At 41.8% G+C, this 24,819-nt stretch overlaps 1 protein-coding gene and 1 non-coding gene across 9 annotated transcripts; one reads left to right on the forward strand and one right to left on the reverse strand.

The window, feature by feature from the left end:
• Positions 1–4,722: 4,722 nt before the first annotated feature.
• LOC121860409 (adenylate cyclase, terminal-differentiation specific-like) lies at positions 4,723–13,615 on the forward strand. 8 transcript variants are annotated; one of them, XM_042357544.1, is made up of 5 exons: positions 4,723–4,869; positions 6,307–6,364; positions 7,851–7,970; positions 10,383–10,457; positions 12,282–13,614. In XM_042357544.1, exons 4-5 carry the CDS (start codon positions 10,384–10,386, stop codon positions 13,054–13,056), a joined length of 849 nt encoding a protein of 282 aa, XP_042213478.1. In that variant the 5' UTR covers positions 4,723–4,869; positions 6,307–6,364; positions 7,851–7,970; position 10,383; the 3' UTR covers positions 13,057–13,614. The 8 variants fall into 8 exon arrangements, 6 of the variants coding, with proteins under 6 accessions (XP_042213478.1, XP_042213481.1, XP_042213476.1 ...); XM_042357547.1 differs by having other exon boundaries at positions 4,723–4,858; XR_006087871.1 differs by lacking the exon at positions 10,383–10,457 and having other exon boundaries at positions 12,282–13,615.
• On the reverse strand, positions 12,001–12,074 carry Trnan-guu. The gene has a single exon. It is a non-coding gene; the product is annotated as a tRNA-Asn (tRNA).
• Positions 13,616–24,819: the final 11,204 nt, after the last annotated feature.

Consider the following 24,819-nt stretch of genomic DNA (forward strand, 5'->3'; position numbering starts at 1 on the left):
GCCTTTGTACGTGTGTAATAATAATAATAATAATAATAATAATAATAAACGGTTTATTAATAGAGTTGCAGCCGGTGGCTGAAAATATACAGACTTATATTTAATTTAGACATAATGATATATTATGCATTGAATACATTTACAGGGCTGTACAGTACATAACTCAGGAGTTGTTTATTATTTTAACAATAGATGGGGTGTGTGTGTGTGCGCCTGTGTGTGTGTGTGTGTGTATGTGCCTGTGTGCGCCTCTGTGTGTGTGTGTGTGTCTCTCTCTCTCTCTGTCCATATGTGTGTGTGTGTGTGTGTGTGTGTGTGTGTGTGTGTGTGTGTGTGTGTGTGTGTGTGTGTGTGTGTGTGTGTGTGTGTGTGTCTCAGGTTGTGTGTCTGTCTCTCTCTTTGTCTAAATGTGTGTGTGTGTGTGTGTGTGTGTGTGTGTGTGTGTGTGTGTGTGTGTGTGTGTGGCCATTTGTGTATTATTTTGTGTCTTTTTGTGTACGCTCATGACTACTTTGTGACGTACTCCCTCATAACTGCTGTACAAAAAAAATGGAAGTGTTATTGTACACTCCGTGTTTCATGTACAACAAAGGGTAACTGATCACTGCTGTACACCTTCACTTTCTGATGTACTAATTCGGCGGATGTACAAATACTGGTTCGACTTTGATTGTACATTACCTTCTCGTGTACAATACTAATGTACTGTACACCCGTGGAATCTCTGTACAAGGAAATGGAGTTGGTTAGGTTAGGTTAGGTTTGGTTAGGGTTGATTTGGTTTGGTCTGGTTTGGTTTGGTTGGCCTAAGATTGCATTAGATAGGTTAGGTTAGATTGGTTTAAGTTAGCTTAGGTTAGGTTAGGTTAGGTTAGGTTACACTATGATTAATCTGGTGTATAATAATAATAAAGATTTGTTGTAGAGTCTAAATTACTGATGAATTATCTTTTGTACACTCACATAATGTACCTGTACTGTACCTGTACTGTACCTGTATTGTACTGTAGCGGGTTATTTGTACCAAAACTCATGTGATTTATGTTGTACAGTCACTCACACAAACTATCTGTACTTGGGGTGATCGACGAGTTTCAGAATGAACACTGTGACTCCCATTGTCTCGGTAGGGTTGTCAAAATCCTTCGTCTGTTGTGTCATATTTTTTCAACACAATTTTGTATAGATATTTATTTGAGTTACTGTACGGCGCAGTAGTGCACACTTATACTGTATACGTAGCCGCTGTACAATGACTTAGGGTACATGAACAATTTTATACACGAATGTACACAGAAAAGGCTGGGGTATGTACACAGGAAGATGATGTACACAGTAAACCTTTGAGATGTGTGATCATATTCGTGTACTAATATACACGTAAAGGAGTTGGTGTACAAAGACGTGATGTGTGTGTGTGTGTGTGTGTGAACAGCTGATGTACACAAACAGGACAGGTGCACTGTACAAAAACTGGCACGAGAGCTATTTTTTGTTAAGCTGTACGTACATTCCATGACTTCTCTTATTTACAGAAACGTTGGAGTGTATGTATTTATGTATGTGTGTGTGTGTGTGTGTGTGTGTGTGTGTGTGTGTGTGGTTTACTTAGTCATTCACCCGTTAACTTACCTCCGTTCACACTAATACAGAGACACTGAAAGCGAGACAAATAAACAAACAGGGAGAGAGAGAGAGAGAGAGAGAGAGAGAGAGAGAGAGAGAGAGAGAGAGAGAGAGAGAGAGAGAGAGAGATTACATGAATTGTCCCATTTTTACATTGGTGTGTTTTTAAGGTGACCTTATCTCAGGTTTGCCAATGTAAGTCTTTGTTGGCGCTAGATAATGGTTGTGTGTTGGCTGGTGTTGTGTAACACTCTGTTGGGGGTATTTGTGCGTGCGACTGTTGTTGCTACGACAGTACTACTATTGCTACTTTGTTTTTACTGTGGCCTCCAGCCTCCCCCAACAGCCACACCTTCACCACCATTTTATTAACTTAATATGAATTATCCTAATACAAACGTAGCTACCCTATAGGTGAGTTAGTTAAGCCGCAGATCTAGGCGGCTTTCATTGTCTACTACTACCACTACTTTTTTTTTTTGGCCTCCATCCTCCCCCAACAGCCACACCTTCGCCGCCATTTTATTACCTTAAAATTGAATATCCTAATACTTAAGTAGCTATCCTAGCTGTGTTGAGTTAGTTGAGCCGCAGATCTATGCGGCATTCAGTGACTGTTGCCTCATAGTCAATATCAGCAACTGTTGTCGGCTTTGGGGCCGATGCTCTCGTTCCCCTGAGGCAGAGCAAAGCCGACCGAAGGAGAGAGAAGGACAGTCGACATCTCATCCAGGCTGTAACATAACTTCTGGGCTGCCATAAGCGATATAGATATAGAATGGGGAGTGAGTAAAGTTCTCAAAGTTTTCAAGCCAAAAGGAGAGGAACACGAGGCACCATACTACAAGTTGTCTATGACCTACTTATGATTGTTGACAGTGTTGGGAACATGTGTCTCGGGCAGAGCGGTGAGAGATAAGGGCGTTACCTCTCTCTGTATTGTCGAATAACATTTCCAGCTCGATGAATTCAGGAGCAATCACACTGAGTAACATTTCCGCCGTTCGTCGTTCTCATTTATCAGTCCTGCATCCAAAAACTCGCTGTCTCAATCACATGGCATTTACCGCCATCTCATACATGGTTCAATTCAAAACAAGTTGGTGACAGATGTACTAAACGAAAAAGGCTTATTCAGAATTTAAATGCAATACATTTAGAATTATAGATGAAGAAAACCAGTCAGTGGAGACCCATAGGTGAGTTTGGTAGGTATAAATGAAGTGAATTTTTCTTGAGTTCAGACACTGGTATTTCAATGGTCCGGATCCGCTTGTTATCCATAATAACGCCGGGGAGTTTGGTGGAATTCACAACCTGAGGTGGACGAATGTGGAACAGAGGTGAGGTTAATGTGTATAGTCATGGTCTTGGTACCGTTGATGGTGACATGGTTGACGGCGGTCCACTTTTTGAGACTGTAATGGAGTTGTCAACACAATTCTATAATGAGCAGAAGTGTCACTCAGCGTATTGTTGATGAGATGAATGAAACAAAGAAGTACCATCTTGTTCCAGGAGTGATTGAGAGGTGGGGATGGCGGTAATCATTAAAAAAGTCAAGGCCAAGAAATTAGACCTTTTTTTGTTTTAAGTCTCAAGGCCAATGACTTTGTTTGATAATTATGTTACGGCTGACCTAAGACAAACGCCTGAGTGAACGCTACGTAAGGTGAAAGTCCGTAGCGATGTCTTGTGCTTTTTTCGATTGCTGGAGGAGATGAAGTCTAGAAAGTGGTCAAGGTGAATGGTATATTATGGTGTTTATGGTCTTTATATTACCGAGTTGGTGAAGGTTTCTGGAGCCTGAATATCCGTTTAAGCCCAGACAAATACGATGGGTCGGACTTGTTGCATGACTGTGGACTGGTCTTGTTGTTTTAGGTACAGGAGATATTATGCAATCTATACCAGTCGACCGGGAGACATTATATGCTTATCTGAGGGAAGTATTGATGACGGAGCAGGGGGAGTTTGGCTAGTTCCGGGAAGAACACCTTGTAGAACGGAGAGCCTTGCTGGTATAAATCAATGGCACTGACTCTAGCTGTCTGGCGATATTAGATTCCTTCTCTAAGGTGAGGCGGGTGAGGGAGGTAAGCTGGGAGGTAAGCTGGGAAGCAGGTAGTTCCAAGCTGAGGGAGAGTCTGGCGTACAATCTGGCATGACCATTGATTTGTTAAGCTGTATTATCACTGGCGAGGCAGCTGAGGGAGGAGTATTTTTATCTTCACTAACCTGGATAATTCCCGCATTTTACTAGTATTACCACACAACTGACTGAGACTGGTGTTACAAGTTGCCAGAATAGTCATATTTTGGGGGGAATACGTGAAGATTGGGCACCTTACCTTATTTCACCTGATGAGTAAACAACCAAACCTAACCTAAACCCCTGAGATTACGTTAGGGTGTTTAATCATCAAATAAAATAAGCTGGGCTGCCTTATCTTCACATGATATGACACTTGCTTAAAATATTTCACGCTTGACTATTTCTGAGAACCTTGTATACGCATTAGTGTTAAGGTATAGATTATAGGAGCTATAATATCACTGTTGCATAAGTCCCTTAACCCGGAGTGTGATCCAGGGCAGGTCAGCTGGGTGTAGCCTGACGGAGTTATAGGAAAGCAGAGGTGGTAAGACTTTTGTGTTGGTGTAATATGATGGGAAGGGAAGGTGTTTGAGGGTGTCGGGAGTATTTTTATGTGTTGAGTGTTATTGATCGTCATGGAGGGAGGACATGGCGTATTGGGTTAGATATAAAAGAGAAAGAAGAGGGAGGGAATGACTTGTAAGAACCGAGAAGGAAGGAAGGAGGAAGGGAATGTCTTGTAAAGGAAGAGAGAGAGAGAGAGAAAGATACTGAAGGAGGGATGAAGTAGAAAGGGAGGAAGGAGGGAGAAAAACATGGCCCATAGGGAAAAAAGGGAGAATTAGAGAAGAAAAAACAACAACAATAGGGAGAGACGGCGTGTCATATAGGGAGGGACACAGGGAGGGAAGGATGGAGCACGTGTATGGATCCTGGGCAGGGAGAGAGGGAGGGAGGGAAGGGGTGGTGGCGTGAGTCGAGGGAGTGGTGTAGTGCGGTGGTGGTGGTGGGCGCTTCTACTGCAGTGGTGACTCCTCCTCCTTCTCTACCACAGCGCCCCTGCCACACACCTCCTACTTCTCCTCCCCAGCGTCGTGTGGTACAAGTCGTCTTCGTGTGGTACAAGTGTCTGTGGTACAACAAGTGTAATAATTATGTGTTGACGTTCTGGTATAAAAGTGGTGATTTGTTGTACAGTTTTTGGTCCTCGTTATGCATTGAGTCAACCAGATTTCTCACTGAGGAATTTGCACGACAGTTGAGATGTGGTACTAGAGTATTGGTGTGTGGTACAACAGTGATGACGTGTAGTACAACAGTAATGACGTGTGGTACAACAGTGATGCCGTGTAGTACAACAGTGATGACGTGTGGTACAACAGTGGCGACGTGTGGTACAACAGTAATGACGCGTGGTACAACAGTGATGACGTGTAGTACGATATTGAAGTGTTATACAACAGTGATGACGTGTGGTACAACAGTGGCGACGTGTGGTACAACAGTAATGACGTGTGGTACAACAGTGATGACGTGTGGTACAACAGTAATGACGTGTGGTACAACAGTGATGACGTGTGGTACAACAGTGATGACGTGTAGTGCGATATTAGTGTTATACAGCAGTGATGAGGCAGTGGTAGTACAACAGTGGCGACGTGACGGTACAACAGTAATGACGTGTGGTACAACAGTGATGACGTGTGGTACAACAGTAATGACGTGTGGTACAACAGTGATGACGTGTGTGGTACAACAGTGGCGACGTGTGGTACCCAACAGTAATGACGCGTGTTACAACAGTATGACGCGTGGTACAACGGTAATGACGTGTGGTACAACAGTAATGACGTGTGGTACAACAGTGGTGACGTGTGGTACAACGAAATGACGTGTGGTACAACAGTAATGACGTGTGGTACAACAGTAATGACGAGTGGTACAACAGTGGTGACGTGTGGTACAACAGTAATGACGTGTGGTACAACAGTAATGACGTGTGGTACAACAGTAATGACGTGTGGTACAACAGTGGTGACGTGTGGTACAACAGTAATGACGTGTGGTACAACAGTGATGACGTGTGGCACAACAGTAATGACGTGTGGTACAACAGTGGTGACGTGTGGTACAACAGTAATGACGTGTGGTACAACAGTGATGACGTGTGGTACAACAGTGATGACGTGTGGTACAACAGTGGTGACGTGTGGTACAACAGTAATGACGTATGGTACAACAGTGGTGACGTGTGGTACAACAGTGGTGACGTGTGGTACAACAGTAATGACGTGTGGTACAACAGTGATGACGTGTGGTACAACAGTAATGACGTATACAACAGTAGTGACGTATAATAGGTGGAACAGACCCGCCCCACCCCCACCGTCCCCCCAACCTTTCACTCGTCGCCATTTTATACAGTTATCGTTTATGACAACCAACCTCGTTTCTTTGTTTACATAATATTGTTTTACTCATCGTATATCACATAATGAAATAATACACACCACACACAAGGGATATCATGTACGTATGTATGTATGTATGTATTAACTTTGATCACGTGTTCTCATTTCCAGGTGTGAGGACTGTCTGTCGAGCTTTACCTTGAGGTGTTGTGCGCCTTCTCCTCACCAGGTGCGATACGTACAGTACCCTAATACTCCTCACCTCTTCCCTTCACCCTCCCCTTCCCCTTCACCCTTACCCCTCCACCCTTCCCCCTCCACCCTCACCATCTTGTAATAATGAGTTACTGTCGTATAGTGTTACTCAATCACAACATTTACACCATAACCACCATTTACACCATTACCACCAGGAGCTTTGTGCACTCTCTCCAGTACAGTTTAAAGGAGGTTTATTTGACTCAACTTTAGGTCGTGAACTTGCTACACATGGAGGTAATGGTGTAGTGTAGTGTGTAGTGTAGTGTGGTGTGTAGTGTAGTGTAGTGTAGTGTGGTTTGGTGTAGTGTGGTGTGGTGTGAATCAGCTATCAAGAAAAGTTTATAATTCCTATTAATTTTGTGTTTATGGTATACTATGAAAAAGTCTTGTGTATTGATAAAAATGCAGAAGGGGCTGGCGGGCGTTCGACTGGTGTATAGCGCTCGCATTAGAATTGGAACGCCAGGCTTTGTAAACTGCTCCTACTGGTGATCTTATAACGTACATCTCCATTCTGTGTAAGTGTAGACTGTGTGTGTGTGTTGGTATACAGGGTGTGTTGGTATACAGGGTGTGTCACAGAGTATCTTATGACAAGGTTGATCGCTGGAGAGAGAATAAATGAGTCGACTTGTTTGTTTACTTTTTATCTAACTTTCTACCCTGTATAATTTGAATGGCGGTCAAACATGAAGAATTAAACAAGTGATGCGAGTGTATTAAATCATGAAGGAATGATTGTCACTTAGGTTTTGTTAGAAGAAAGAAGAAAACAAAAATTAAATATAAGAATAACAAGTTCTTTCTCCTCCTGGGATATGATGATAATAATAAACGTGATAAATACAACATCAGTATCTGGGCAAAGTTGACTGTGATGAACGTTTTGTCATGACGCCAAGGCTGCGTGGTGGTGGTGGTGGTGGTGGTGTGGCGATGTACAGTAAAGCTTTGATGTTTGTCCAGCTGGAGGAAGCAAATCACTTGTCCTTGTGGTACAACGACAACAACAATGCCACTGACAACACTTAAAGCACTTTTGTTATTGGTCAGTCTCACTTTGGTACTAATCTCTATTGGTTCCAGAATCATTGTCCATATTCTCAGATGTTCGTAAGATTAATAATATCCCTCTTAAGTCAAGACCTAAATATACACCAAAGTCCTGGCTGGTTAAACTAAAACTGACACAAAAATATTATCCTAAAATATCATCGTCTTTACACCCAAACTTTGACGTAACATTAAACAAATTAATAAATTCTCTCCAAAGTTTCTCTACCACAATTTGTTCTCCTGGCTGCTGTAGAGACAATGTATGAATAAATTGTTCTGATTAATGTAAAAAGAATGTATTTTATCCGAGTCTATAAGCCGATAGTAGTTATTTAACGTTATAATACGACAACAATTATAAAATTGTGGTAAATAGAACTCTTCCCATATCTTGTCAGCGTATGGGCGAGGCAGCTGTTGTATGGAATCAGGCAATATGTCTGATGCTGGTTGGCAGTTCACCTCTTATAGAATTCAAGGGCAGACGGTCAACCATAGCAAGGAGGACAAGGTGTTCTGTGAGTGTTTGTGTTGGTGTTCTGTGAGTGTTTGTGTTGGTGTTCTGTGAGTGTTTGTGTTGGTGTTCTGTGAGTGTTTGTGTTGGTGTTCTGTGAGTGTTTGTGTTGGTGTTCTGTGAGTGTTGGTGTTGGTGTTCTGTGAGTGTTGGTGTTTTGTGAGTGTTGGTGTTTTGTGAGTATTTATGTTTTGTAAGTGTTTGTGTTGGTGTTCTGTGAGTGTTTATGTTTTGTAAGTGTTTGTGTTGGTGTTCTGTGAGTGTTTGTGTTGGTGTTCTGTGAGTGTTTGTGTTGGTGTTCTGTAGTGTTTGTGTTGGTGTTCTGTGATGTTTGTGTTGGTGTTCTGTAGTGTTTTGTGTTGGTGTTCTGTAGTGTTTGTGTTGTTGGTGTTCTGTGAGTGTTTGTGTTGGTGTTCTGTGAGTGTTTGTGATGGTGTTCTGTGAGTGTTTGTGTTGGTGTTCTGTGAGTGTTTGTGTTGGTGTTCTGTGAGTGTTTGTGTTGGTGTTCTGTGAGTGTTTGTGTTGGTGTTCTGTGAGTGTTTGTGTTGGTGTTCTGTGAGTGTTTGTGTTGGTGTTCTGTGAGTGTTTGTGTTGGTGTTCTGTGAGTGTTTGTGTTGGTATTCTGTGAGTGTTTGTGTTGGTGTTTTGTGAGTGTTTGTGTTGGTGTTCTGTGAGTGTTGGTGTTTTGTGATGTTAGTCTGTTGGTGTTCTGTTAGTATTGGTGTGTTCTGTAGTGTTTGTGTTGGTGTTTTTGTGAGTGTTGGGTGTTGGTGTTTTTGGCATTGTGTTTTGTAAGTGTTTGTGTTAGTGTTCTGTGAGTGTTTGTGTTGGTGTTCAGAGTGTTTGTGTTGGTCTGTTCTATAGGGTATTTTGTGTTGGTGTTCTGTGAGTGTTGGTGTTGGTGTTCTGTAGTGTTTGTGTTGGTGTTCTGTGAGTGTTTGTGTTGGTGTTTTGTGAGTGTTTGTGTTGATGTTCTGTGAGTGTTTGTGTTGGTGTTCTGTGAGTGTTTGTGTTGGTGTTGTGTTGGTGTTGGTGTTCTGTGAGTGTTTGTGTTGGTGTTCTGTGAGTGTTTATGTTTTGTAAGTGTTTGTGTTGGTGTTCTGTGAGTGTTGGTGTTGGTGTTTTGTGAGTGTTTGTGTTGAACTGTTCTGCAGTGTTTGTGTTGGTGTTTTGTGATGACTGGTGTTGGTGTTCTGTGAGTGTTTGTGTTGGTGTTCTGTGAGTGTTTATGTTTTGTAAGTGTTTGTGTTGGTGTTCTGTGAGTGTTGGTGTTGGTGTTTTGTGAGTGTTTGTGTTGATGTTCTGTGAGTGTTGGTGTTGGTGTTTTGTGAGTGTTTGTGTTGATATGCTGTGAGTGTTTGTGTTGTGTGTTTGTGGTGTTTTGTGTTTGATATGCTGTGGTGTGTTGATGTTCTCTCAGTGTCGGTGTTCATGGGAGTGTTTGTGTGTTTGTGTTTTGTGAGTGTTTGTGGTGATGCTGTTTTGATAATGGTTGCTTAATTTCCATTGGTAACCAAACGACCTCCTCCTACCCACCCCTCCTCTCCCTCCCCCCACCCCCTGCCTTCCTGCCCCTGTCCCTACCATCCCACCCCCCCTCCCACCTAATACACCACCCTATTTCTGACTTTCTCATATATATTTCACATATCTGACTTTCACTCTCCCTCTTTTTCTTTTTCCTCCTTACTGTGGTCTTTTAAATGGGAAAAAATAACACTATTTTCAACATTATTTATAACATCAAGTGATAATACCAGGCGATAAACATATTAAACATCAGTGTTATTATTGATAAATATTTAGTAAACATCAGCATACGAGTTTATGTACTGTATGCTAGACTATGCAGGTATAGAGTATGTGTTTAGATAATGCAGGTAAGGTAATTTGATCAAGGATGAGCATAATGCCGAGGTGTTGACAAACCATACTTAGGGTTAGAAGCCGTCCATCATTCTCACGGTGTTGTCATCATACTCAAAAGGTTAATAAATCATCATACTCTAGGGGTTAAATCATCATACTCGAGGTGTTTTCATTATTTTCAGGGGGTTAAATCACCATACTCGAGTTGTCACATACTCAAGTTGTTGTCATCATACTCTAGGGGTTAAATCATCATACTCGAGGTGTTTTCATTATTTTCAGGGGGTTAAATCACCATACTCGAGTTGTCACATACTCAAGTTGTTGTCATCATACTCTAGGTGTTGTTATCATACTCAAGGGGTTAAAAACCTAATGGGTCTCTTTGTTATTATTACTGTGAAAGGAACCCGTGTGACGTCATATCAAAACAAGAAAAAAATAGGTTCGTATCCCTGTTATGAAGGGAAGGTATATATAGATAGATAGATAGACAATAATATATGTTTACCCCCCTCTCTTACGCCCCCACTCCCCCCCCCTCAAGGATGAGGTGTGACGTTCGTGTGTGTACGTCGTTCGTGACGGGCGCGCTGACTGCCACCACCGTCACCATCATTCTGTAAGTGACCCTATGCACCCTTACACCACCGCTGCCACCTTTACTACTACTACTGTCATCACTACTACTACTATTGTCATCACTACTACTACTACTACTACTACTATTACCACCTTTTTATGGCCTACAACCTCTCCTCCTCCACTATCCAAACATAAAACTGTCAACTCTATCTGATCTGTGGTTCAAGTCTGTTTATTACTGCACGCCATTGCTTGATCTCTCTGCCTCGTGGGATCGCTTGTGACTGAGAACGTGTTTAGCAATGTCTCAGGATGACGACTGGAGAAACACGAGGCATATCAAGAGTCAGGTATATGTATTTCAGATCTCTTATGGTCAAATTTATGTTAGTTTAGGGTGAATTACTCCTGAAATTGTGCCTTTGTACTTGAGAATACAGAAATACGTAAAATACATAAATAGAGGAACAGGTAAAATAGATAAATACAGGAACAGGTAAAATACATAAATACAGGAACAGGTAAAATACATAAATACAGGAACAGGTAAAATACATAAATAGAGGAACAGGTAAAATAGATAAATACAGGAACAGGTAAAATACATAAATACAGGAACAGGTAAAATACATAAATACAGGAACAGGTAAAATACATAAATACAGGAACAGGTAAAATAGATAAATACAGGAACAGGTAAAATAGATAAATACAGGAACAGGTAAAATACATAAATACAGGAACAGGTAAAATACATAAATACAGGAACAGGTAAAATAGATAAATACAAAACCAGGAAAATACAAAAATACAGCTACAGAGTGACCTACCCTCGCCTCCACACGTCTAGATGGACCCACCAAGGTCAGGTTAGGATAGGTTAGGTTGCATCATATTTAGATACGTTGGATTAACTTCATATCGGTTTATTAGATGTAGTTAGTTAAATTAAGGTAATGATTAGTTGAAGGCAATTGTTTGTCTTAAAATAATGTTATTCTTTATTTCATCGATATTGTGTTATTAAAATATCCCGAGACCAATCATAAAATAGATATGTTTTGTTACAATTTTAACCCATTCTTTCCCACTTGACTTTCACTTTCCTGCTGCTCACCTTTCCACTTTGACTTTCGCACCCACGCTGCTCACACTTTCCCACGCTGGCTCATACTTTCCCACGCTGGCTCACACTTTCCCACGCTGACTTCACATAATTCTACACTGTTTCAAACTCCCCTACACTGCCAAACACTAACCTACACTGTCGCACACTAACCTAATAATGGTTGTCCCTCGTGTATAAGGATGGCCGTCCTAGGGCCACCTAGGCGTGAATTTATTTAAGGTGTAGAAGCTGTCGCCAACACAACAACTCGCCAACTGCACTGGCGATTAACATCCAAGTTCCCAAATTCCCAATTACTGCTGGGTAGACAGAGGCAAATAGCATAAAGACACTTTCCTATTATTTCACCCTACCCGGGGATCAAACCCGGGTCCACTTTCTTGCGAGGCGAGCATCCTGATCATTACACCACAGGTAACCACAAAAATTTTACAATAAAAAAAAAAAGAGTCGCCCCCGGGTGGGCTCGAACCACCAACCTTTCGGTTAACAGCCGAACGCGCTAACCAATTGTGCCACGGAGGCTTGACGTAAGTCCTTACGCTGTTACATATTACTCTACAGTGTCACATACTAACACACTCGCACTACCTTATACTGTCGCACATTATCTTAAACTATGATATAATAATACTACACTAACCCACTCCATCCCTGAGTACCTACAGTGTGTCCGTGATGATAATGTCTGTGATTATAGTGTCCGTGATGGTGTGTGTGCTCCCCCTTCAGGTTGCGTGTGTTACCGGGGACGTACGTGGTGTTGCCGTGTGACCCGACCATCACCGCCAGGCCCGTGGCTCTCGACGACTATCTCGACCGCTTCGACCTCCCTCCCCAGCAACACCTCGACCTAGGGCCCCAACAGCACCTTGACCAGAAGGGACCTCAACAATACCACGACATCCGGGCCCTCCATATTGAACTGGGCCCTCAACAACCTCCACACGACCCGGGGCCCCAGCATGTTGATTTAGGGTTCCAGAAGCACGATCCAGGGTACCAACATGTCAACTTGGGGTTCCAGACTCACGATCAGGGCCCCCAGTATGTCAATATAGGGCCCCAGCGCCACAGTCTCGGGCCCTGGCAACTTGATCTAGGGCCGAAACGCCTCGACCTGTCGCAGAAAGACGAGAGCAGCCAGTTGTCAGCTGTTCCCAAGGGTCTACAGCTCGAACTACAGCAGCTACTGCTTAGAGAACAGAGGGGAAAGGAAACAGCTGTTCGCCGCCACCAGAACAAACAACAACAGCATCAACAACAACAACAAAAACAGCCTCAACAACAAGAACAACAACAATACCAATACTACAAAGGTTACGAACTACAACAACAGAAACAGCTTCAACAACAACAACAACACTACAAAGGTAACCAACAAGAGCAAATGGAACAGCAGCAGAAGTTAACAGAGGAAAAAAAGATAATGGTGCATCCTTATGACTCCTCTGATGTTCACCTGCCTTCACAACAACAACAACAACAACGATTAATGAGATCGTGATAAGCATTCGAACAACAACAACAACAATAACCACCACCACCACCACCATTACAGCAACCACAATACTTAATAAGAAAATTAATAGACACTTGAACATCTCTCTCTCTCTCTCTCTCTCTCTCTCTCTCTCTCTCTCTCTCTCTCCTACATCACATTCAAACTTACAAAGAGTGATGAAACTAAACCTCACTTACAAAATACAAGGGGCAAAATTCCATCAGTACGTCACTCTACCGACACTATACCCACTGTATCTACACTATAATGCACTGTAGTCTGGGTACCGAGTAAGTCTGTAGGAAACGTGGTGATGAGATATCTATACTCTGGTGCTTTTATCCCCTTCAGGAGGTCCAAGTTTGTCCTGTAGTTTCACCCTCAGTAATGGAAATACTCACTGTATATATTTTTTCACGAGATCCCCTGTAGATTAGCTCCACCTCCTCCTAGTTTATTTTTTTTCTTCATATTAACTAACATAAGCTAATCTATCATAACCTAACCTAACATACCATAATACAATGTAACCTAACCTAACAACATATATCCTAACCTAACATACCATAGCACAATATAACCTAACCTAACAACATATATCCTAACCTAATCTAACCTAACCTAACCTAACATACCATAATACAATGTAACCTAACCTAACATACCATAATACAATATAACCTAACCTAACAACATATATCCTAACCTAACCTAACATACCATAATACAATATAACCTAACCTAACAACATATATCTAACCTAACCTAACATCCACCGCCAGCCTGTGCTTAGCTAACCTAACAACATATATCCTAACCTAACATACCATAGCACAATATAACCTAACCTAACAACATATATCCTAACCTAATCTAACCTAACCTAACCTAACATACCATAATACAATGTAACCTAACCTAACATACCATAATACAATATAACCTAACCTAACAACATATATCCTAACCTAACCTAACATACCATAATACAATATAACCTAACCTAACCTAACCCCCTCAGGTACCATAAGGGTATTTAAATATCAGGTGAAATAAGCTTAATGGGGAGACTAATCCTCAGGTGATCTGTTCAATACAATCATATAGAGGCTGACTGAGAACACATCCAATATTGCACTAAGGCACAGTCGTATAGTACAAGCTACCTGCACACTAATACCAGGTTGTAATTAGAGTTGTTTTAGTGTGGTATAGTGGCGCCCAGACGACCATTGGTATTACGCCATTACAAATATGATTCTGTAGCTGTTATTAGAATTTGTACTCCGTTGTTTTTTGTTTTTGTTTTTGCTGATTGGAATAAACTTATTGTTATTATTATAAGTATTGTTATTAATTCTAGTATACTTTTTGTTATTTTTATTATTATTTAAGGAAATCATGACAAACACTACAACAATAATGACTATTAAAATATAATATGATAGAGATCTTTACAACAATAACATCAATGATAACAACACTTATAGAAATGGTTGTTGTTGTTGTAAGGTTTTTGTAACAACACTTAAAACATATAATAACTATTACGGTACATAAGATAACTGGACTATACATAACAACTGGAGTAACTTATTCTAACTAAGACAGTCCCTTCCTTCCTATCCCTCTAGTCCTTCCCGTCTCTCCCGTCCCCCCTGTCCACCCGAACGTCGACACTCGTGAAGGGTCTTCCCGAGCTCTGACGTGAAAAGCAAAAAAACTTTAAAATTTCTATTTATTTAGAATGCTATGTGTAAATCCCTCCCAACCTCCCCCCCCCCAACTAACTCTCTTAATAAAACTACTTAATTCCCTAAACCTTGTGGTCGGCCTCTTGCTGGATATTCTCATCTGCCCCGCGCACCAGAGGCTCACCTGGTTAAAAATATACACTAATGAAGGCTCGGATGAATTACACTGTGAGTCCAGGAGTTGCCTCGCTCTCACAGGTGTACAGGGGGGCACAAACTACTGCCGGCTGAACAATACATCTTGGATCGTCATAGCAACTGGAATTCACATTGACATAGAATACAGGGCCTCTGGACAGTTGGCCCCATAAATGAGCACTGCGGGATATATATGGCTTGTATATATCCCGCAGTGTTCATTTCTGGGGCCAACTGTCCAGAGGTCCTCCTGCTTCGAGCGAGGACAAACAACTGCGTCTCAGGGCCGACATAAAGCTATACAGGTGATGAGGGAAGCACTGAGAGTGTGTGGGGTGATTGTGAAACTTCACTACTGGCTAGAATATTTTAGGGAGAGCGGATCATATCTCAGTGTTTGTCAGGAAGAGTAAAAGTGACTCTCAGTGAGAGTATGACAGCATCAGGGATGTGTAATGTTGCTGTGTTTGTTTAATGTTATCAAGGGCGTGGTGGTAAGGCAGGTGAAGGCCAGCGTGACGGAGGAGGTGCAAGTTCACTGAATAATGAAATGGAATATAAATGTGTGGTGATTCAGCTGCTGTTTACAGGTGAAGCTTCTCTTGTGAACGATTTCGAAGGAAACCCAATAATGTTTACAGAGTAAAATGATGATGATAACTAGGGAAGATATAATATATACAGTATGTTAGTAGGGATGGAGATAAACTGGACTCATGGAGTAAGTAGAAAATTTCCCGCATCTGGGAGTGGAGGTGTCGATAAATGGAACGATGAGATTTTACACACACACACACACACACGTAAAGACGACAGCTAAGGTGCTCCGTTGTTTCCCTTTTCCCGTGTGATTTTATCAATAATATATATATATATATATATATATATATATATATATATATATATATATATATATATATATATATATATATATATTGGCAGAAACGCCGCCCTCTGGACGGCTCATTCTCTAGGCCACGGTAGGACGCCATCCTCCGAGAGGCTCCACATTGTCTCACTGTTCAGTCCCCAAAACTTCTTCTTCCATCAATAGTTCATTAACGGTGTCTGTAAGTTCCAACATGTTTTTCACTACAACGGTACAACAAAGTATATTTTTTTAGCATTAAACTGTAATTATTTTATTGTCTAATCATCACTACATATAACACCACCCATCATCACTACATATAACACCACCCATCATCACTACATATAACACCACCCATCATCACTACATATAACACCATCCATCATCACTACATATAACACCATCCATCATCACTACATATAACACCACCCATCATCACTACATAACACCATCCATCATCACTACATATAACATCATCCATCATCACTACATATAACACCACCATCATCACTACAGATCAGTAAAGTAGTTTCCGAGATTCTCGTGCGGACACAGACAGACTTCTTTTGCTTATATAGATAGATAATATATATATATATATATATATATATATATATATATATATATATATATATATATATATATATATATATATATCATCCGAGTACAAAAAGTGTCAGATACCTTTGATCACTTGAAACTTATATAAAATGAATTTGATATAGAAAAATAATGAACTACGGAAATTGGATAACGATATTAATATTAAGACAAGTTATCAAGGTTATAATTCGCAAAATAATGTAATATAGTAATGTAATGAAATTCCGCTATAAATTTTGGCATGGTGGGCGTAATGGGAGCAGAAACCCAGTAAGGCACCTTCCTATCCTGGCCAGCGAGCACAATTATTTGGCAAGTGTTTGAACTGACGCCTCAGGTTTCTGCCGCCAGAATATGCGGAGAACATTCTACCACCACCTCTCGGCTACACTTCTGAAAAAAGAAAGACGTAAGTGACCAAAACACTAATTCTCAAATATTTTCATTTTACAATATTGCTCACATTTACTGTACGAACTTTATTACGTTAATGTGGAGACTGGTAGTGCAGGTAGAGTACCACGAACGGGGACTTTTTAACCAGTGATCCTGGCTGTTATTTTTTCACCATTGCCCGATTTTACATAGAACTTGATCATTTGACCCGGAATGAAAAAAAAGTGACATGAGGGTCAGCTGGGGAAAGTAATTACGACATACTGTAAGTGTGTACTAAGCCTTCGATACTCAAGGTGGCTGCATAACCGGCACTGTACTCGACTGCATTCACTCACCAGCTGTAAAGTTAGATAACCATTTACATCTGGGTGGACTGAGAGTGCCCCGGGATCGAACCAGGTGTAATGATTGGTAAATAAACACCTGCTACCACCCAGGGTCCAGATTCTCTGAGACTACTTGAAAGACGAATAGACCTTACTGGCTAACTAAAACTAAAGCACAAAATTAACATTACAATCACACCTATTATACCTTCACTATCATTTAACACCAATGAGGCGATATTATCATCCTACAGAATTATTTTAAACCTTCTGTGTGATAATGTTTTGTTAATCATATAATTTGATGGAGACGGTAAATAAACATGGCCCGCGGCCTTTCGAGTGGGCTGGTGATGATTGCACAGATAGTGACGAGCGGAGACGAACCAATTTACACCGCTTTATTCTCTTAATTTTTTATTGTACTTGTTTGGCATATGTCAGTTGATGAGTGTCTGTACCGATAAATTAATTATCTACCCTCAAAGTTTTAAATAATCATAAATAAACAATAAGATGAAGGGAGGTTTTGCTGTAGTGTCTATCAACTAGAGTTATATTTGCATTATGTTTAATTGTTGATAGACTATTGTAATTACCTAAGATGTTGAGGCATAGTGATGACATAAACTCAACGTCAAAGTGTCAATCAGTGTTGTTTTAAACGTCGTTATCTTGTGTATGGTGAAACTTTGCCAGACATTTTCCATGCAGAAATAACCTTCTCTTCCCAGCAGCAGCCGCCCAGAGGCAACGGCGGGTTTGCTCCACTGGTTGCGCTCCTGAGGAAGTTTGTTTACAGACGTCTTTTGTTGTGGCCAAAATGTTTACTTTATCTAGATTAGAAAATGCAAAAAAAAAAAGTCTTATCTACGCCATGTCCAGTAGCTGCATTATAGGCGAATAGTAATGTGATCCAGGAAACAAACTCTGGAGCATATTTCCCTATGTCCGTCCTAGTCAATCTCAACTCTTGGCGCACACGGTGGCTTAAGTCTCCCAGACATAGCGGTGCCACGGGATGTATATTTTAAATAAGTACAAACATGCCCATGAGTTATTAAATGGTTATTCTATGTGTCATGAATATTTTAATTTTATACATTTATTTCAATGATAAATGCTGTATTGTATATGGTGTGTAATCAAACCTGAATAATACTAACAAACATAAAACTTACTTGACCCTCCCACTCGACCATAGATGCTGGCAGTGTGTCCATATTGCCTTATAATTATTGACTACTGCCCACAATATTATCTATGGAAATTGCGCTGATTGAAAATATATCGAAAAGTAATAATGGCACTGTAAGAATAAATAAATGTCTCCTTTCAATGAGGCATAACTTCATGCTAAGCAAATAATGTGTTTGTACATTGTCGTAAACATTCAGTACAGTACAAACAGTGTTCCTAAATACTGTACCCTGGACACAAACAAGTTGCTCATCGCTGCACACGTTGTTCTTTTCCTCCCGGCGACGTTCTTTTAACTCAATCGTACACAATTTATCTTCCTTTGTCCTGGGCATCTGGCAGCGCGACGGTAGATGTGCATCGTATTTTGTAGAGACAAAAGAGCTTGACAATGATTGCTAAACGCTGCAATTGCAAAAAATGTTCTTTAGTGTTGAAATATATTCTGAGACAATCGACATGATTTTGTGTATATTCAGAAACATATATAGTGGTGAACCTTTACAGAATTATTAGTACGCTGACAAGTATAGATATTTTATTGAATTTGGGTGTATTTTATCGTCGACAAATGTGCCGCAACCCAGATTGTATCAATAGCCCTTTACTCGCCCTTCACCAGTACTGTACATGTTGTGAGTAGATTGTATTTTGTGCATACAGTATTTGACTGCTGTAAGATTGTGTTAATTATTCAGCCCGATCATACATGACAGGGTTTACCCTCCATTCTGTACCATGGTAATATCTGTATGTAGAGTATAAGAGTTATGAGTAAATAAGTGTGCACTATGTCCTGCAGGTGAGTGTGATGGCGCCACGCCACGCTGCTTAATGTTAAAAGGTTAATGCCGTTGTGGCCTGACCGGCACCACCAGTCAGGCAGCACAGAGGACCTTGCCAGGAGTCACTCTGTGCCGTGACTGTGCAGGTGGATCAAACAAGGCCACGCAGTAAGTGTTAATGTGATATTACTGGATGTGTGATCATGTGTCCAGCTTGTGGAGTTGGAATGATCACCTGACTTTATCAGCTGTAGGCTACCCCTCGCTGGTGGTCAGGGCTCACCTCCCCCGATGTCACCCCTACACATAATAGTGATTAGGAAAACGAGCCTTGACCACCGGCAACTGGCACCCGTGACCATGCTGGCACCATCATCACAGCTCCTGTCCGAGGGAGACCACCAGCGCGGAACGTCGCCAAGACTCAGCTGATTCAAATTCAGTTTACCTCACGCAGGTGCGGGGCTACTTTATTAAGCACTTCATCCTGTGCAAGGTTGAGGCGTACAGTATTACAGCCCCCCCAAATATCCCAGTACAGTTTTATCTGCTGCCAACAGTGTTGCTGGTCCCTAATAGAGTAAAGTACCAGGCCTGTCTCTGTGCTGGATAGCAAGGACGCCGGCTGTGGAATCCTCAAGGGTCAGGAGGAGGGGGAGTGGGGGGAAGTCTTCCTTGACAGAGGCATGAAGTCCTTGGGTATGTCCCTAGTGCAGTGCTTTAGAGGGCAGGCTGCAGCATCAGGGGCGTCGACGGGAATGTAGGGTATCGAAATCCAGAAGAGATTAGCCCACGGGCACAGGTCACCGACCCACATCGGGGCCTGGGGGACGAAAGAAAAAATATAAGTACTATCAATAAATACAGAAATGAAAAATAAAATGGATCAAGAGTGAGAAACGATTTATATGTTGTGCTGTCAACGTAAGAGAAACCAATTGAGACCCTGAAATTGTGTGTAAATGAGGCAGAAAGTCAGCTCAGCAACCTGGGACTTGGTCACAATTTTTGTGATGTCATATGGCAGCAGGGTCTACCATCAGACAACACAATATCTTCCCTGGCGGTAGTACCTCCCTGTTTGATAGCTGCCTATACTATCCACTACCAAAGGAGGGTCCCCCGTTGCAATTTCTATGTGGGCGGGCTGAGGACACCATGGGGTGTCAGTGTTATGGGAGCATTCTAAGTTCTGAACCTGTACAGCGACGATAGGGTGGGAAGAGTTGCTGTTAACCTTTGGTTCAGGGTTTCCATGCGGGTGTCAAAGGTGGTATTGAGTTATTGCCGGTCTTCTTGCAGTGCCTTGAATAGCTGCTCAGCCCCAGTCCGTCGTCACGTAATTCTACAGATAGGAACAAGTGGCCTTCCCACAAAGGGTGATGGAGGGCACGAATAATGCGGGTGGAGCTACTGGTGCCGAGGTGGGGTGACTTGGGGCCGGGTGTGAGGCAGGGGTGGCAGGCTGTGTCAAAGATGGGCGGGAGACTTTTTTTTTTAGATTGCCCCTGAGGGGGCTAGTTTATTGGGCACCCCCTTACATCCTGTGCAAGGTGAAGCGCAGAAGCGTTTACAGCGTCCATCTGGGAAGCATGCTACGTTCTTGCTTGCCTTTATGACTCATGCATTAAGGGCGTAAAAGCCTGAAGGGTCATAGGTTTTGTCAGCAAGTTACATAAAGTGGCAGAATGATGAGTGTGTGGGAGGAAAGTTCCCGGTACATTTCATCTGTTTATGGCAAAGCGTGGCAGGTCCCTAATAATATCAAGTGCCAGGCCTGTCACTAGGAGGAGGGATATCTGGTCAGGGAGGGAAGAGGTGTTGGTAACGGCTGGGGACCTGTAGGAGGAGGTCATAGGGCAAGTGAGGATGTAGTGACGGAGGGTGTGAGAGTCGGGTTGGCCACAAAGTTTACAAACAGTGCGGCCAGGCTCAGTCTCATGTACACAATCTGTAGTGGCGGTGGTCGTCACCGGTTACAGTGTCATAGTGGCGTAGTGTGACGCTGCCCCGTTGTTTCAGGTGTGTCCAATTTTCGTCGAATGCTTCTCGTTGTGTGGCGTGTATGCGAGATTTGAGATGATTCAGGGAGAGGGCGAGGGTGGCTTCAATATCTTCTTCTTGTGTCGCTTCTTTGGCAAGCCGATCAACAGTGTCACAGGCAGTCATTCCTATATGTGACGGGATGTCATCAGTTTGTTCTAGCCCGGCGACGGCAGCGTGGGTGTGTTGGGCGGCAGGGGAGGACGGGGAGGGTAATTTGAGCCTCGCGAGCGCAGAAGTGCTGTTACTGATTATAAGGATGTTCCGGCGTTCAGTGCGAGCATAGGTCGCCCCCTCATGAATGCCCGCGAGGATGGCTACGCTTTCAGTGTCAGTGGAGGAGGTCCAGTCGTGGACCTTGAGTTCCCTGCGGGCCTGGCGTTCAGGAATCCACACAGCTGAGGCTGGAGGTCGGAGACAGCACTACAGAGAGGTCAGTCAGGTGAGGTGGGGACGAGGGCTCCCAAGAAACTATCCCATCCTTTGCAAATCTGAAATCTGAATCTGGTAAGAGTGAAATGCCGGCAGGTAGTTCTCTCCAGACACGGGGAGACGTTTGTGGACAGAAACGAGAGTCAGTGTTGTGGCGTCCACCATAACTAAAGCACCGTGGCTCGATAAACAGGCTCACTGTTCCTTAATTGCGGTGGTCCTTCATCTCGTGAGCACATCATTGAATAATTGTGTTTGTGAACGGAAACGTCATAGATGTTTTTCTGGCCCCAGGTGAAACAGATGCCACCGATAACGGGACCAGGAATACATAGGTCAGTTGGGTGGGACGACCGTGTATTCTAAGGGGTCATGTCACGCCCTTCCAACGTACAGCCTTATCGTGAAGGGATCACAAGTGTTGCCTCACTGTCTCACACCACCAATACTGTAAGCGTCAGCGCCTCGCTACCATTACATCATCGTAGTGTAAACATATTCTATACATGTGCTAGAGGCTCGTGTAAAGGAAACGCAACAGTGTCATCTGTTATGCACATCTGTTATGCACATCTGGCCTCAACTACACACCTAGAGATTTAAATAACCAAAATGTATTGCTGATCTGAAGGAGAGATAATTGGTGACTGAAATTACTTATCGACAGAGACCTGAATTACCGCTTACTGTTATCCTCCGTGACAACGCTCGTCTTGGGTCGTGAGGTTGCTCTGCCTCGTCTCACCTTGCTCAAATAACTGTTAATTCCACCATTAAAATATTCCTATATACTGCCAGTAAAGGGAAGGATCTGACCCCAGGCATTTTTAGAGGGACAAACATACCTAGCTCATTTCACCTAACGGCCAGCATAACTAGAAGACGGGGACGGAACTGTGTAAGATCCACCATTGTTCTCGATAAGTCTTGTCCTGGGCTGTTTTAAATTTCTGTTCCATAGACCTATCACCCACCCTCTGCCTAAAGCCAATACATCCTTATACAGCACATATAAATTCACAAATTATATTCACATACAACACACACTATCAATCCTAACACTGTATCTAAGAGGAATACAGTACATTGATGTTCACCTATACTGTGTGGGTAGACATTCACTCCTTGTTACACTTTATCACACGACCTGTAAAGTGAAGAAAGCATAAATTTTGACTTGTTCACGGACTGCTTACCGCCATGGTCACAGCCAGCAGCTAACTGTTGTGTCAGCGAGGAAGACTTGTGGAATGTGAAGATGTTATTATGAAAGTGGGAAAAACTGTATATAAATGTTTAATAGAAGATGAGGTTGGAGAGGAATATTTCTGGGATTAAGTGAGGTAAGATGGACAGGTTCGAATAACATTAGTGGTGAAGAATTTTATTTTATATATCCAGACGGTGAAAAACAGGAGGAAATTAGGTAGTTGTGGTAAGGGATATTTGTTAGGTAATTATCATATACAGATAGACTAACAATAATACAGACACGCACCAAATGATAGAGAGAATGTTATAGACAAATTTTATAAACATTCATAGATGATCAATACAGTCTATGAAGTATAGTAAATGTTTATATACAATGAATGGTTAATACAAAAGCAGGAAATTGACAACAGAAGTAGGACCATATTAACTTTTATAAGGAAATCAAAATCAAAACACAAATACTTAGCTTCATCATCAGACTAAGCACAGTTTTACACTTCAAAAATCACCTCAGGATAATTGTAAATAATACCGATATTAGCTGTAAAAAAGTAGTTTACATTTTCTTCAACCAAAAAATATTCAGGAACTCAATGACCTAAGACCTACCATGGGGGAGGGGGCAGACTGTGGGTTACACCATGTTCCAGTAATGAGTTTGTTGAGGTTAAAAATTGAGAAATAAAAAAAAAGAGGAAAATGCTAATTAAAATCGTAGGGAATTTAGGAAAGGTTAAAAAGAGTCAAGGATGGGTTAGGTTAGGTTAGGAAAGCTAAAAAAAGAGATAGGGATAGGTTAGATTAAGAGACAGGGATAGGTTAGGTTAGGTTAGGTTAGGGAAGATAAAAAAAAAGAGAGATAGAATATATAACTAAAACTCAAAACAGATTCGTTCGTATTTCTGGAGGAAGGTGATGATGAACGAGACATAACACAGCAGTAGAATCATGTCAAAGAAAAAATATGAGTAAAGAAAATGTTAAATAAATAGACTAAAAGTAAATAGATCACATATTTTTAAACACAATGGATAAACAAAGAAGGTTAATAAGAGGTAGTGAGGCTGACTTAGAACTTTACACAGAGATTAGAGAAGACTGTAGACAGACTGAAGAAGACTTTTAAGTCTAGAGAAATTAAATGAGGTGGATGATTATGACAGGAGGCATAAGTGCAGGGAAATGTGGAGATGTAAGAACAAATGACATGAAGGAGGTGGGAATGTAATAATAAAAGATGTCAAGTTTCTGTTTGAGGCGGAGCAAGTAAACAACTTTAAAAAACGAGGATAGAGAAAACAAAATTAGCATAACAGGTGATTTGCTTTTCTGTATAATGGATGAGTTAATCACAAGACTGAAAGAACATCAGCTTCCAAATAGTCAATTCTTTGTCATCAAATGGGAGGAAACCTTCAAGGTTATTATGTGACAAACCACGAAATTATTAAACCCGCCAAATCCGACCGTGGGAGCTTGTTGTTGCCATTGCTGGAAGAGTTCCAGTCAACACCTGTGAATAATTACTTGAAAGCCGAGTGTGTAGATGGCGGAAGTTCATGATGGCTGTACTGTACTGTACACCCTCATGAACCTCCAGTACACGGACTTGGTGTGTTTCTTCACTGTTAACTTATATGGTCTCCAACAGGTGAAAAATGCCATCTGTGTGTATATGAGTGTATTCGGTCATACAAAAACATCTTTACCTTGCACCGTGTAGTGGGTTGGGTGGCAATTTTTCACAGACCCGGTTCAAGGTGTGTTATACACAGTAGGTGTGGTGTGGTGAGGCAGCCTGAGGTTGGCTTTTTATGACCCACCACCTGTGGTAGATTTACGGCTTGGCATTTAATTTTGGTTAATGTGTTTTAACACTAGATATGTATATTACAATTAAGGGAAGGTCACTAAACTTTAAACCTTGTTCAACTTAGCACCAGAACATTTTCTGAACAATTCAGAGACGAGAATTCAAAGGTGAAGGTCATAAGGTCACT

Source organism: Homarus americanus, unplaced genomic scaffold, assembly GCF_018991925.1.
Source record: "Homarus americanus isolate GMGI-L3 unplaced genomic scaffold, GMGI_Hamer_2.0 scaffold28051, whole genome shotgun sequence".
NCBI lineage: Eukaryota > Metazoa > Arthropoda > Malacostraca > Decapoda > Nephropidae > Homarus > Homarus americanus.

Excerpts from the sequence above, each read along its gene's own strand:
- LOC121860409 (XM_042357544.1), top strand. The coding sequence starts at position 10,384 with ATGAGGTGTGACGTTCGTGTGTGTACGTCGTTCGTGACGGGCGCGCTG. Across the intron at positions 10,458-12,281 it reads ACCACCGTCACCATCATTCT|GTTGCGTGTGTTACCGGGGA; the intron begins GTAAGTGACCCT and ends CTCCCCCTTCAG.